Source organism: Cnephaeus nilssonii (genome assembly GCF_951640355.1).
Source record: "Cnephaeus nilssonii genome assembly, chromosome: 10".
In the NCBI taxonomy this organism is placed as follows: Eukaryota; Metazoa; Chordata; class Mammalia; order Chiroptera; family Vespertilionidae; genus Cnephaeus; species Cnephaeus nilssonii.
Genome location: NC_137081.1, coordinates 37,944,698 through 37,960,211, shown reverse-complemented (window position 1 = coordinate 37,960,211; position 15,514 = coordinate 37,944,698). Strand labels below are relative to the sequence as shown.

General features: G+C 41.5%; 1 protein-coding gene across 1 annotated transcript in view; it reads right to left on the bottom strand.

Moving 5' to 3' along the window:
* Positions 1 to 15,514, bottom strand: part of CERKL (CERK like autophagy regulator) — a gene marked incomplete at its 5' end in the record, with an annotated part of 100,664 nt that overhangs the window by 8,732 nt on the left and 76,418 nt on the right. The window contains 2 exons of the mRNA XM_079782882.1: positions 7,061 to 7,203; positions 12,049 to 12,112. Coding sequence (XP_079639008.1) covers positions 7,061 to 7,203; positions 12,049 to 12,112 — 207 coding nt within the window. The remainder of the gene's footprint in view (positions 1 to 7,060; positions 7,204 to 12,048; positions 12,113 to 15,514) is intronic.

Sequence of the window (15,514 nt, the reverse complement as noted above, 5' to 3'; positions counted from 1 at the left end):
TGTAGCCTAGGTTACAAATCATCCATTTGCTCTTTGTGCAGACGTCGTTATGTAATATTCAGATGACAATAGAAATTTCCATTCACAGCTCAGATGCACATCAAGCAAATGATTCTTTAATCTTCAAACAACTTAAAGATCAGAAAATTCTTTAATCTTCAAACAACTTAAAGATTAGTATCTCCTTACTTACAGCTTTTTCCATCATGAACGTCTGTTTTCTACCCAAAACTACTAGCTATATCAAAGTCTACTCCATCTAGCTTTAATAAACGGGCTTCTAATTTCTACACCAAAAGGAGCACCAACAGCAAAAGGGTGTTTCTGGAGAGCAGAGACAAATGCATAAATACATAAAAAGTAAAAGTCCCAACAGCAACTAAGAAAAGCATACAAGATCACTACGAAGTCCAAAGGGCATGCTTTAAATACAATTAATGAATCTCAGAGATAAGCTCTCACCCAAACAGGGATTCCCCTTCATCTGAAAACGGTATCCTAGATGAAGAAAATATTTAATTCCATGGTATTTGCCATGGTATGAAAATCTGTATTGAGACAGTATAGACTTCTGATTTTCATAATCATTAAGATAATTTAAAATCCACATGAATTTTTCTTACCTACAGAAGAAAAGAGCTCTCTCAAGTCAGGCCCCTATAGCATTTATATCTCTGAGATCCTGGGGTAAAGGTCTGCTTTTGAAGGGGAAAATACCAGCTAGCCCCTGCCATTTCCACGAGGCAAAAAGCATTTAAACTTAAGAAGCTACAATTTTTCTTTAATTAAAGAATATGAGAAAGAAATCGGTAAAAGCTGCAGGCTGTGAAAACATGGATGTGCTATGTTCTGCGGCTTTCAAGGCAAAGGTTTGTCCCTGGATTTGTGAATCAGGAATACTCCTGTGTGGACCCCTGTTAATCTCTCCAATTTGCGTCACTTTGAACTGATGTGTGTTTGAGTTGCTCAGTCGGAAAAGCTGAGGTAACAGACCGTCATTAAAATAATAATAATCATTAGGGATCTTTCTAATCATTAATGATTTCCAGACCTCTACTAATACCAGTGCAAAGAGAACTCCACCTTAACCAACTGGTAAACTGGCTCCAATTGCTTGAGCAAAAAGCAAGTTGTGCTCTGACCCTTGTTACTCAGAATATGGCCCAGGGTCCAGCAGCAAATGACAACACCAGGGTGCTTAGTAAGATCTACTCTCAGGCCCTATTCCAGACTGACCAAGTCAGAGTCTGCGTTGTACAAGACCCTCAGGCTATGTGTATACACACTAACCTGGAGAGGCATGCCTAGAATGCACGGCCCAGGGATCAGCAGCATCGGCACTACTTGGGAGCTTCTTAAAAAGGCAAATTTCTGGGTTCTACCTACAACCCATGAGAGTGGAACGTCTGGGAGGAAGGCCCAGGGAGGTGTCCCTGTTTTGGCAAGTTCTCGAGTGGATTTGTATGCACCCTAAGGTTTGAGAACAAGTGGTCCAGAACAAAAGGTCCACCTGTTACTCATGGATCTTTACCCAGGAGTCAAATACCTAGACCTTTTTAACAATCCTGTGACCCTCACAGCCTGCCCTTTGGCCATCTTATTGCTAATGAGTCTGGACTGGCGGAGGGGAGGGGAGGAAACAGATCAGTCTCTTTTGCTTCCCAGTCAGATTTATGGTGAAGATTTTAGAGGAGGCCACATAATTAGAGGGAGATATTTAGGATTATCAATGGATTACAGTACTCCATGAAACACATTCCCTCCATTACCATGGTTAATTAGGAATGGCCATAAAAGCATTCCCCTAGAAAGGTTATTAAAAAGCATAATGTAATGTTGTCATGTGCAATAGAGAATGACACATATCATGACTCAAGAAAATAAAGCCTGTTTATTCCCTGTGAGTTTGAAGTATGCTAAGCATGCCCAAGCACAAATGTTTTTTGAATGCTAGAGATCATTGTTTTTATTTTTATGTCTTCTAAGGCTTTTCGACTTTTCAACTTGCCCTTAATTCCATAGCACTTGGCAGTGATGACAGGCATGACCAGAAGTCAGAAAATTATTTGTCATCTTCTACTCTAATTAACCTGTACCTTAGTCCTTAAGACGGTGTTTTAGGCTCTACATTAAAAAGAAATAATATTGTAGTAATTATGCATGGTGCCAGGGAGGTCATGGAAATATCAGGGGGAACACTTTGTAAAGTATATGATTGTCTAACCACTATGCTGTACACCTGAAACTAATACAAAATAATATTGAATGTGAACTGTAGTTGAAAAAATATTTTTTAATTAAAAAAAAATAGCCCTGGCCAGATGCTGGTTGTATCATCTTCCTGTACACTGAAAGGTCACAGGTTCAATTCCTGATCAGGGCACATACCCAGACTGAATATTGGTTCCCGGGTCAGGGTGTGTATGTGAGGCAACTGATCGCTGTTTCTCTCTCACATCGATGTTTCTCTCCCTCTCACTCTCCCTCTTTCTCTCCCTTCCTCTTTCTCTAAAATCAACAACATATCCTTGAGTGAGGATTTTAAAAAAATTAAAAATAAATGAAGTCCATGGGGGTGGGGAGAGAGGTGTTCATGAGGAAAGTGGATGCAAAATTGTAAAACTATAGACTTCTCTATATTTTTATTTGGATAATCTAAAAGATAGAGTTCAGTGTGCTGAAACAAAATGTGACTCATCTGAAAAGTTGTCTACATGCTAAAAGAACATGCTGCTCACGTAAATAACAACTATGTAATTTTAGCATCCTCACAAAAACTATAAATGGTCTACCTTACGGTAAACATTTTAATTAGCCTGAAAAGTTCTTTTTCTTAACGTTACCAGCAACTCGGCTCACTCACCACCACCTCCCCAAACCTGTTAAAATGCACCCGCTACAGAGTAAGGACAGAAGTAGGGGTCCATGTAGAGCATGACTGATGGAAGCGCCAGGCAGAAGCCAAGGAGGCAAAAAGAAAAAAAAAGGAAAAAATTGTCCTTGGAAGTGCAAGCACTTCTGCAGAACAATTAACTTAATTAACCAGACGCCATGAATATTCATAAGGCCGTTAATGTCTCCCACATCTAAACAGATAAATGTGATGTAATGACTTCCTAGTCAAGCATATCTAAAATTCTCAGGAAAGCTGCACCTACACGTTGGTTCTATGCCCGAAATATCATAGAAATTAACAGTCCCTTGGCAATACTTAATTTTCCTCAAATTAATTGGAAAGCATGAATTTATTTATGTGAATTCTATAGGAAGATATGGTTTGCAGCCATCAGTATGTGGATTGAGCCTTGTTTTACAACAACTCGATTGCTTTTCTTATTTTTATGTCCACTCAAGCTTTTTTCTCTATCCTCTCCCCCACCTCACACAGGCACACCCTTTAATCCAAATCTCTCCCTAATAGTTCCTTAGCACCAGTTCCCATAGCAACAAGCACCATTGCTAATGGCCAGCAGTTCAAATACAGGCTTCTCCACATCTGATCCATCTGAGTCTGACCATAATTCAGCAGCTTAGTCTGTTGGCTCCGTGTAGTAATTTACTAAACACCCTCCCTCTGGGTGTCTCTCTCCAGGAGGCAAATGGCTTCGAAGGCAAACTGTCTTCTGTGTTCAGCTTGCAGACTTCCTGCCTCGCTCTGTTCCGCTGCTGCCAAAGCCCTGAGTAGGCATAGAGTCCTCACATTAAACACGTCCTAGCAGGCCTTCCTCCTCCTGTTAGATGGGATCCATACACTGCACGTCCTGTACAATGACCAGCGTTTGGGAAACAGGCTGCATCTTCTACACAATGAGTATGTAGATGGCAGTTCTCCATGGCCACTGTATATAAAAAATGCTTTCAAAATCAGAGATACGCTTAAAAAGCATGATAAAACTTGGTGCTACTCCTTTATAAAATCTGACTTACATATTTATAAGTGAATCTAGCCAACGATGCACTTTCTGTCAAATGCACAGCTGTGGGGACAGCCATCTTTCCACTCTTGATTCTCAGGAGTCAAAGAGTGACCTCATGCATGACAGTGCTAATGAAGAAAAACAGTGACCCACGCAGGTCCCCTTTGCATGGAAGAAAATGCTGGAAAGTTCCACCATTCTAGACAGGGAGCTACTAAAGCAACACAAAAAGGTCCAAGTAGCTGGCCCCAAATGCATCTTTTTTTCCCCTAAGTTAAGGTTTTGTTCTCTTTTTCTTAAAGCCTACCACGGATTTTTCTCTATATGCTTGACACCTTTTAAATTCTTGTTTGTATAACAGACTTTATACTCTAAAAGGACATTTAAATATCTTTTGTTTTTTGTCAATGCTGAATATACTGAAATCTATACTAAATGAATGTGATTATCAAATGGATTGATTTTTCTCAATCATATACATTACTTCTATTTTCATAGGAAAGTAATTTTTTCTGCTTTTCTTTAGAAAAATGTGTGATTTTTTTAAAATGAAAAAAAAATCACTTTCACTATTGTATGTTTAAATAATATTTTTAAAGGAGTGACTCACATAACATCATAAACTCACGAAAGATGTTTTCCTTCCTCCTGGATCCCTGTGTGCTCCTCCCTCCTGGATCCCTGTGCGCTCCTCCCTCCTGGATCCCTGTGTGCTCCTCCCTCCTGGATCCCTGTGCGCTCCTCCCTCCCGGATCCCTGTGCGCTCCTCCCTCCCGGATCCCTGTGCGCTCCTCCCTCCCGGATCCCTGTGTGCTCCTCCCTCCCGGATCCCTGTGTGCTCCTCCCTCCTGGATCCCTGTGTGCTCCTCCCTCCCGGATCCCTGTGAGCTCCTCCCTCCCGGATCCCTGTGCGCTCCTCCCTCCCGGATCCCTGTGCGCTCCTCTCTCCTGGATCCCTGTGTGCTCCTCTCTCCTGGATCCCTGTGTGCTCCTCTCTCCTGGATCCCTGTGTGCTCCTCTCTCCTGGATCCCTGTGTGCTCCTCCCTCCTGGATCCCTGTGCGCTCCTCTCTCCTGGATCCCTGTGCGCTCCTCTCTCCTGGATCCCTGTGCGCTCCTCCCTCCTGGATCCCTGTGCGCTCTTCCCTCCTGGATCCCTGTGCGCTCCTCCCTCCTGGATCCCTGTGTGCTCCTCCCTCCTGGATCCCTGTGTGCTCCTCCCTCCTGGATCCCTGTGTGCTCCTCCCTCCTGGATCCCTGTGTGCTCCTCCCTCCTGGATCCCTGTGTGCTCCTCCCTCCTGGATCCCTGTGTGCTCCTCCCTCCTGGATCCCTGTGCGCTCCTCCCTCCTGGATCCCTGTGCGCTCCTCCCTCCTGGATCCCTGTGTGCTCCTCCCTCCTGGGTCCCTGTGCGCTCCTCCCTCCTGGATCCCTGTGAGCTCCTCCCTCCTGGATCCCTGTGTGCTCCTCCCTCCTGGATCCCTGTGCGCTCCTCTCTCCTGGATCCCTGTGCGCTCCTCTCTCCTGGGTCCCTGTGTGCTCCTCCCTTCTGGATCCCTGTGCGCTCCTCCCTCCTGGATCCCTGTGTGCTCCTCCCTCCTGGATCCCTGTGTGCTCCTCCCTCCTGGATCCCTGTGTGCTCCTCCCTCCTGGATCCCTGTGTGCTCCTCCCTCCTGGATCCCTGTGCGCTCCTCCCTCCTGGATCCCTGTGCGCTCCTCCCTCCTGGATCCCTGTGTGCTCCTCCCTCCTGGGTCCCTGTGTGCTCCTCCCTCCTGGGTCCCTGTGCGCTCCTCCCTCCTGGATCCCTGTGAGCTCCTCCCTCCTGGATCCCTGTGAGCTCCTCCCTCCTGGATCCCTGTGTGCTCCTCCCTCCTGGATCCCTGTGCACTCCTCTCTCCTGGATCCCTGTGCGCTCCTCTCTCCTGGGTCCCTGTGTGCTCCTCCCTTCTGGATCCCTGTGCGCTCCTCCCTCCTGGATCCCTGTGTGCTCCTCCCTCCTGGATCCCTGTGAGCTCCTCCCTCCTGGATCCCTGTGTGCTCCTCCCTCCTGGATCCCTGTGCACTCCTCTCTCCTGGATCCCTGTGCGCTCCTCCCTTCTGGATCCCTGTGTGCTCCTCCCTCCTGGATCCCTGTGTGCTCCTCCCTCCTGGATCCCTGTGTGCTCCAGCTGTTCTCCCTGCCTCTGACCCCCATGTTCTCCTGCTCCCTTCCCCCGATCAGGAATCTTCCTAGAACAGGCTCCCAGCAGGTTGCTTCCTTGCTCTGAACCTCTCATTGTTCCCTCCTACTTATCAAATACCATCCTGACGCCTTCCTATGGCATCCAGGAGCCACCATATTTTGAGCCTATTTTGATACCGTAATCACCCAACAAATGATCCATTTTCTATTCCTCAACATTCCTGGGTTTTTGCCTTGGCATTTTTTACTTTTGCAGGCAAAAACCCAATTCATTCTCTTTTTTTTTTTTTTTTTTTTTTTTCAGGCCAGATCCTATCGAACCCATTTTTAGGCTTAATTCAAGTGTTGCTTACTCTATAACATCACCCTTACATTCATTCACCTAATAAACCTAGTTATTGAGTGTTCGCTGTGTCGTGTTCTATTCTGTTCTAGTTGTTGGAGAAGCAGCAGTCAGAATAAATCCTCTCGGTGTTGTCAAGATTATCTGTGTACACTTTGATTAGGGGGGTTACCACACTTTCCCTCACATGGAGTTATCTGCAGTTTGACTGGAGTGGCCTTGTTTGAAATTTCATGATCTGGGACCGTGTGATCATTGGACCTTCGCATGGAAAGGTAGAATAACAACAATCCCATTTATCGATTGGTTCACTATGTATCCAGCTCTCTGCATACTAGTATACCTCCTAATTTAATACTGCAATAACCTTGTACTGAAGTGAATTATTATGTGGGTTGCCTCCCTTTTATGGATTAGAAAAATGAGGCTCAAAAATATTGAATAACTTGTCCAAGCCTCACGTCCTTGCTAGTGAAGATGCCAAGCTTGGGTCTTTCAGACTCAAAGTCTACGTGTTTAACTCTATATTCCCCTGTCTAGGTTAGGAAGTAAAGCAGGGGAGGGTGGAAGGATAGAAGGAGAGGGTCCACTTAGCAAAGCCGTGGCCGCTCCCTTGCCTGCCGGTATCACCCCGAGGGGCAGCTGGGCTCGGGCAGGGCTCAGGATGCAGTCCGTTTCCAGGCCGGCACTCTGCTGGGCTCTAAGGAGCAACGCGTGGGCTACTTCGCTGGCAGAACCGTCCCCACCAACACAGACGACACTAGAAAACAGGAAATTACATGAGACAATGCAAGACTTCAACATACTTGATAATAATTCATGAGACCTGGACTTTAACTATTAATCTTCTATATTCTGTGTGCATGATCACTACACACCTTCCCACATTTTAGTATGTGGCAGTGGATAGGAAGACACTTCACTCCATGGAATATAGTACTTTCAGCCATTCCCTCCATGAATGTAATACCTAGATGATACCCACAGAGTAAATATCTTTAAACGGGTAAAGAGGTATCGAAGGTGCAAATTCACATCCGACCTGCATTGTGCTCTGTTAATATCCAAAATTACATTAGTATTCTCATTTTTTTAATGTTAATAATAGTGATGGGCAATTCCTTTCACTGATGCAAAACAAAGTCATAAAATCCTGCTAATTTCCAATATAGTTCTGAAAAGACCGAAATAAAAGCCACGTAAAATACGAGGCTTTAATTTAAGGAATTGCTAATTATCATTAGTATATGACTGTAGGGATTGCAAAGCTGGACTGGTTTTCAACTCCTGGACAATACTGCTAAATGGCACTTCCAAAATTAGTGTTACTACGCTTTGACCCTAGTCAGGACTGCTCATCTTTTTAAGACTTCATGAAAAGCAGACTATAGGGCCTTGGAGGTGGGACTCCATGAAAGTAATATAGAAGACATCAGACATTTGTTTCATAATCACTTGTATTTAAAAGATTCAAAATAACCTTAAGTAGCAAAATCACCTCAATTTTCTCAAAAGCAAGATTTAAAATTTTTTAAGTATGCTTTTATTGCTTTTTTAGAGAGAGAGGAAGGGAGAGGGAAGAGAGCTAGAAACATCGATGAGGGACAGAAACATCCATCAGCCGCCTCCTGCACGCTGGGGATGGAGCCCACAACAACCCCGGCATGTGCTCTGACTGGGAATCAAACCAGTGGCCTCTGGGCGAGTGGGTCGACACTCAACCACTGAGCGACACGGGCAGGGCCACCAAAGGAAGATTTTGTGATTGGAAGCATGTGTCACGACTCAAGGGCGGAGCAGGAATAGAAGAGCATGTTCAGCCTAAAGGAGAGGCACTTCTCAGCTCCCACCCACCCACAGCCTGCGGGGGCAGGCCTCGGGGACCACCTCTTCTGAAGCCACAGATTCTGATTTGGGATAGTCTTTTCATCTGTAAATACTAGCATTTTATCTATTTAAAAGCACTATGTGCCAAAACAAACAAAACCCCCCGCAGCCTGCAGGTCATAATCAGCAGGGCTCACTGGTTCCCTAAGCTCCAGATGTTGATGAATCCAGAGGCTGAGGGAGCTTTTCCATCAGCCCTCTCCACCTTGTTCTCAGCCTGGCTGACCCTCACCCAGCTGAGGTTAGCCCTTTGCTTGCACGCAGCCCGAGAGATCCAGGTCCACTCTAGTTAGACCAGGCTCTCGGATATGCAATACGACCCAGGCCATTTTGGGCTCGGGGTGTTATTTTGTTTCTAAACTGGTTCCATGGGTTCACATTGTGGCCACTGAATCAGAAGTGATTTTATCTACTCAGGGACAATTTTATATCAGATAATATCTTGGCTCTTTTCTAGTAAATCTGCAGAATCCTGTAAACTAGGCATTAACCTCATCCTTATAAATGAGGAAGCCAAGGTTTGATTTGAATCTTATCTATATGATTTTAAAGATCTCTATGAGCAAATTTCCAAACATTGTATAAACTTATAATTTTCAGATCCATGCCCGTCTACCTCCTGAGGAGTGTGTGGCCCACAAGGAGCTCGTAAAGTCATCTAACAAAGCATCTAACTTCATACCAAAGATCTTGACTCTTTTGTACAGCATAGCAGCCTCTGGCCCCTGGGACCCTGCATCCAGTTAGAGCATCATGTACATATTAATGCGTGGCTAGAGTTAGTACAGATGGCCTTTCTATGGACACGCTCTGCTACAAAAGCCTTGGAAATGTTATCATCACACATGCTGTGTTACGTATGTATTTTGAAACTATAACAAATGATAATTACATTAAAATAACATTTAGTGAGTAATTACTATGTACCGGGCACTGTTCTCAGCACTCACCATGTATTAACTAATTTAATTTGAACAATAACTGTATGCAACAGATATACATTCACACTCAATTTACAGATTAGAAAACTAAGGCATCGAAAGATTAAGTAACTTTTCCAAGGCCAGGCCATGGTAAGTGATAGAATGAGGATTTGAAATAAGACACTTTGGCCTTGGAGACTGCACTTTTATTCAAGATATCATTTTCCTTTCCTACACTATGTAAAACCTCATTGAGGATAGCCATATGAGAGTTTTATTACTTTGAAAATCAGTTTACCAGGATAACTAATGTGAAATTAAATGAGTTAGGGAGGTATATATTTATTTATGTTGACTCCTACTAGATCATTAAGATCATTTCCAGATGTAGTTACTAGACCTACAAATACACTTAATACAAACATATCACAAGGGTCCGGATACTACAAGAAAAGGAGGGCGGTGGGGGGGGGGGGAATCAACCTTTTATAATGAGCTAATTTAACCACACTTAAGAGAACCTAAAACATAACCCTTAGAGTAACTAGAATTTGGCATGTGGCTTATCGTATGTTTTTAGGATAAGTCGATTTCTTCTTGCCATGGTCCCAAGTAGAATGATTCTGTCTAGAAAAGTACAACTGGGGGCTATTATCTTATATCTCTTTATAAAAATAAAATAAAAAATTAAATGGATATTCATGTATTTATCTATCAACCAATATCACTTTTGAATGATTTAATATATTATTAAATTTTTCATTTAAAACATTTTTGAAAAAGAGATACTTTTCTCTAACCTTAACTATACAGATACCATGGTCAATGTGATAAAATGTCAATGTGAGCCAAATAATGTTTAAATTATTGTGGTTCTAGTTAATGGTGAAATTAACAGAATAAGAAAAATACATAATTAAGTAAATTCAAATATAAAACACTGTCAAACAAAATAGGAAAATATTAGTATATTTATAATTACCTAAGAGTTACAGATTTGCTTAACCATATTTATACTATACATTCAACTGTTACTGCTTCACATCTTTTCCTTGCCTTTGCAAAACTTGCTATTTGTGCCCAATAGAGGGGCCAATATAGAAACCGACGCTCCTAAAATTTCAGCAACAGGATCTGTTTTCTAGAACACACTGGAGTTGCACACCAGCTGTCATGAGTACTGTACACTGTTCCTGTTGGCTTTAGAAATATGTCACAATGTGTCTTCACAGAAACATATGTAACTCATTAATCCTAGCAAATAACATTTCTTAAACAGTACTTACCAAACCACTTTTGCTTTACCAAAAAATACACATAGAATCTTTCTTGGATCCTAACCTCTCTGTGTCTACAAATAGCTCCCCTCCAGAGTCAGGCAGAGCTCATCCTTGGAGGAATGATAGCCCCTCTCTCATCAAAATCCCATAGGACAGTGAGGTTACTTATCCCACCCTGGAGTCTTTATATATATTCTTCAAAAACTGCTCGTATATAGGCACTCTTTGAACAGGTTCAGGAACAGGGAACTCGGGACTGTAGGGCATTGCATTTTCAAACAGTCCACTTGTTAGAAAATGGTTCTTTGGAAGTGCCTAAGAAATGACATTCCCATTGTCCTCCTCATATACCTTTTCAGGTAATTCTAAGTGTAGAGGATTAAAATGACCATTTTATTAAGATCCCAACCACCATATCAGTTTCTACTGGGGGAAAAAATTGAGCCCAAAGAAATAAATGAGCTATTTAAAGGATCTTATAAAATAGAGAACTTTCAAATTACAGTAAGTCCTAACTAAAGCAGCATGCTAGAGTTTAAAAATAGTTAATTACTGGAACTCAGTTCATATAATGGGTAGGCCAAACTATTTGGTTAAAAAAAGTGGGTATTAACTAAAGGATCTATATATTCTGTTAGTGCCACACTGCAAACTAATAACAAAAATTAAGTAGGTTCAAGTAAAGAGGAAAAGGTGACCGTACAATGCTTGAGCAATAATCTTTCATCACAGAATCATAGAAGATGATTTAAATTAACATCTTGTTATTAATGATGAAAATAATATATTTGTTTTTATAAAATATTTACCCTCTGTCAATCACAGTCAAATAACTAGTGGGTTGCTATTAACACTCTAAATAAATTTGCAAGAGAGGATCACTGTACAGTTATGCTGTATGACCGACATAATATCTTCCATCAGGGCTTTTCTAGACACTCACCTGGGTAAAGGCAAGAATTCAGGACCACAGACACCAATGTCTGCATGTTAGCTCTGTACAGCATGGCACCCTGTGATTTCCCAGAACTTGTGATTACATTTCTCCTGTTTGCTTTCTATGCCCAATCTTGAGAGGTGATGACTATGGCCTGTTATCATGATTACCATTAACTGTCATTACATGGATATGAAAGGAATAGTGCTTAATTATATACATCACAAATACTTAAAAACTGTAAGTCCCAAATATATAGCTAAAAACTAATGAGAATAGGCTTGGCCAGTTTGGTCAGTGATTAGAGCATCAGCCCTTGGACTGAAGGGTCATGGGTTCGATTCTGGTCAAGGGCATGTACCTCAGTTGCAGCCCCTGCTTGAGGCAACCAGTCAATGTGTCTCTCTCACATCCATGTTTCTCTCTCTCTGTCTCTCCACCTCCCTTCCACTCTCTTTAAAACATTAATGGAAGAAAATATCCTCAGGTGAGGATTAACAAAAAAAAAAAAAAAACACTAATGAAAACATTTAATAATATAAACCATATGACATACATATATTAATGATGTAACCTACCCATCAAATCCCTGTAGTTCGCATTCCTTTAGCAGTGACAGAGCATGCCCTTCATATTCTGTTACTATTAAAAAAAAAACATACACAACAAGTGAAAGTTTTAAACAATGATCTATACTTTTTAACTGGGTCTGGCAAAATAATATAATAAACATATGGTCGGATCACAAAACAACATTTATTCTTGAATATTTATATTTTAATCATGGGAAAGAGGACTGTTACTTGCCTGATGTGTCTTACAGCTTTATGTAAAAGAGGGTCATATATTGGTTCCTAGTACATAAGTCATTTGGGGAGATCCCACACAGAGCAGTTGGATGATTTATCTTGGTGCCGGTCTACTTAGTGTTCCCTAAATAAGACACATTTTTTTAAAAATCAGAAGCCTAGGAGCAGGAGTATTTTGAAAATAAGGCATATTGGCTGGCATCAAGCCGCCAGTGTTAAATCGCTTTGGCAACCTTACATGAATACATTACTTGAAAGGTTAGTGTAAGATTTACATACTAGAAGAATGTGTATCTGGAACTGCTAGACTCCAAGGAGGAGGAGTTGGACGTGAAAGTGTGAAGCAGAGCCAACACCAGTGATAACAGACCCAAGCCAAGGAGGGTGGCCCAGGCCCACCAGAGCTGGTCCTCCGAGGAAATGAATCTGTCACTCCCTATTGCTGTCTCCGCAGTTATGATGCCCCATGCAGGATTGTAAATGCCAGTGGAGACAGGATAAACGGGCACGCTGCAGATGGCACCGGGCATCCCAGCCACGGTTAGCATTTTCTGGGGCAGCTCTGCCAGAAGAGACAGCCCAGCTGTATCCACCCATCAAAGATTTCTGCTGACTGACATGGCATTGCAGATGGATTTTTTTTGTGTAAGAATGTGCATCGTTATATGCAAGATTACATTAATCTTTCATGCCTGTCTGTCCCTGGTGCCAGCATGGTTCAAGCTTTTCCTACAGTGTTTTTAGATATTATTAGTCTTGGTGTCTAAAAGAATCATTCTGTATCCAGCAGCGTTACATTGTAATTCTCCCATAGCTTATTCAAATGCCATTATATTCACATGAGTAAAACCTCTCTGTGTTACATTCTAATCAGAAGAAGGCTACAAGCTTGGAAGTTTAAGTTATCATAAATGATTTTGTGTTGATCATTTATTCATAACCTCAGTAAGTAGTTACAACCTTAAATGCAAAGTAATAAAAATATCTACATACACACATTAAAAATAATTAAGAATATTATGAAGAAATATTTATGCTGAGAAACAGTTTATCAAGTCTTGCTTTTATACCAACGCTTACTTTGGAAAAGCTTCTCAACCCCAGTACAAAATTAGCTTAAAAGTATGTCATGGCTGAATGCTATTTTTACTTAGGTAAAATTTGAAATAACAGTTTATTTTTTCCTTTTATCTTGCAGGCAGAATTTGATTATACATGGATGCAAATCATCCAAGAAGAGCAATTTTTAAGGGACACTGTATATAAGTTAAATAAAATCACTGAGCTGAAATAAAAAGAGAGAAAAGATGAAACAAACCTAACCACAATATATTAGGACAAAATGAATAAAGTCCTTGGTCTTCACATTCCAGATACCAATAATGTATACTAATTTTTAAAAAATAAATGTACAATATAAAGTAGTAATAAGTTATTTTAAGGAAAAAATAATTTAAGGGAAAATAATAGAAAATAATCTGGATGACTATTTAAATATAGTAGAAGAACTCAAAATATGTATGTAGATGGCCTATTATAGCCTCTGGAATCAGAAAAAAAACAGATTCAAATCATGCCACTCCAAAGGAACATAACAATAAAAAATAAAAAGAGTAGACTGCTGGGCAGATGCAGTATCCAAAGGTTGCTATCTCTTTTTTCATCCATTCTTTTCCAATGAGGCTGATACCCTGCACCCCTTCTACAGAGGAAATTTGGAGTCTCTATTATTTCCAAGTCTTCAAACAGTTCTCACTGCTGGGATCTCCTCCCCTAATCATCGATTTAAATTACTTCCCCAGGAAGACAAACCTGAAAGAGAGTATTGTCTTGAGGTTGACATTGAACGTTGATGAGGAAAGGGGCTGAAGTGCAAACAAATGATTTCCTCTGGACATAAGGAAACATTTTTTTGTCTGGCAATAAAATTCTATACTTGCTTAAATGCTGAGATGTCATTTGCTTTCTTATCTTATAGGTGCTACAAACTTAGTAAGCTCAATAAGGAATGCATCCTTTTCACCTTTAAATATATTTCCTCTCAAATACATTGTTCTGTTTGTGTTCTGTAATCCACTCCCCATTGCTCAAGACAGGAAAACTACTTCTTCCTAGATTATCCCTCTCCTTCCCTCTCCACAACCATCTCATGGCCAAGGTCAGTTGTTTCTGGCTTTAATTATGTTACAGCATCCCAACATTCCTCCAGCCAATGCCCTGGATATGGGCGCCACCATCTTTAATGTGTATGTTACAACAGCCTCTTCTCCCGTCTCTCTCCAACCTTTATCCCACTCTAGCCAGAATGACCTTTCACACAACACAAACTTAATCATGTCACTATCCTACATAAACTCCATTCATAACTCTTCACTGTCCCCAGGATAAAGTTCCGACTTCCTAACTGACATCTGATTATATGAAATGGGATCAGCCATTTACATTCACAATTATTTATGGTATAATGAAAAGAACCTTTCACCTAGAATTTCCTTTCTTGCTAGCTGACTATGATGTAAGAATAATCACTCTCCAGACTTTTCATAAGAAGCAGGTGATGTTGGAAAGGAGCAATGTCTCGGCCTGCTACCATCTTTGGTGATTCTGTTTTTTCAAATGCCTAGCTTTCCACAGGCTGATAGAAGGAATAACAAGCTGCATCTCCAAAGGAGGGAAGGCTTCAGTTAGATACAAAGAGCCAGACATGGAAAGTTCAAAGAGGAGAGTTAGTAAAAGTAAGAAGGAGAAAAAAGAGGGAAGTGACAATAAACTACTTTCTTGACAATTCTGCCCAGGGCCAGCCAGGAAGTAAAAATTACCTGGTGACGGGGCACTCCCGGGGGCCCTGAGCTGGCAAAGATCGAGGCTGTACCCAGCGGTAACTTGGACTATAATAACGATAATGAGCACGATAAGGTTTAGCGGTGCTTTAATACAAAGGTTGACTGAAGGAGATGGAGTTACATGCCACAAACAAGCGAGATCAAGGATAGTTATATCTGTTTCCAAATATCTCAATGACTCTTATACAGAAGATGGGATACATTTATGTCACTTATTATGTATTCCCACAAAGGATATCATTTTCTCTAGTAGATAAAAATGACAAGGGGGCAAATGTCAGCTCACAAATTCTCCGTGCTGTGCAGTTTATGTCTTGCACAAAGGCAACCAGGCAAAGAAGCAGGTGGGTTTGCAATCCAGCCAGTGCACGTACCCAACATGCTAGATGATC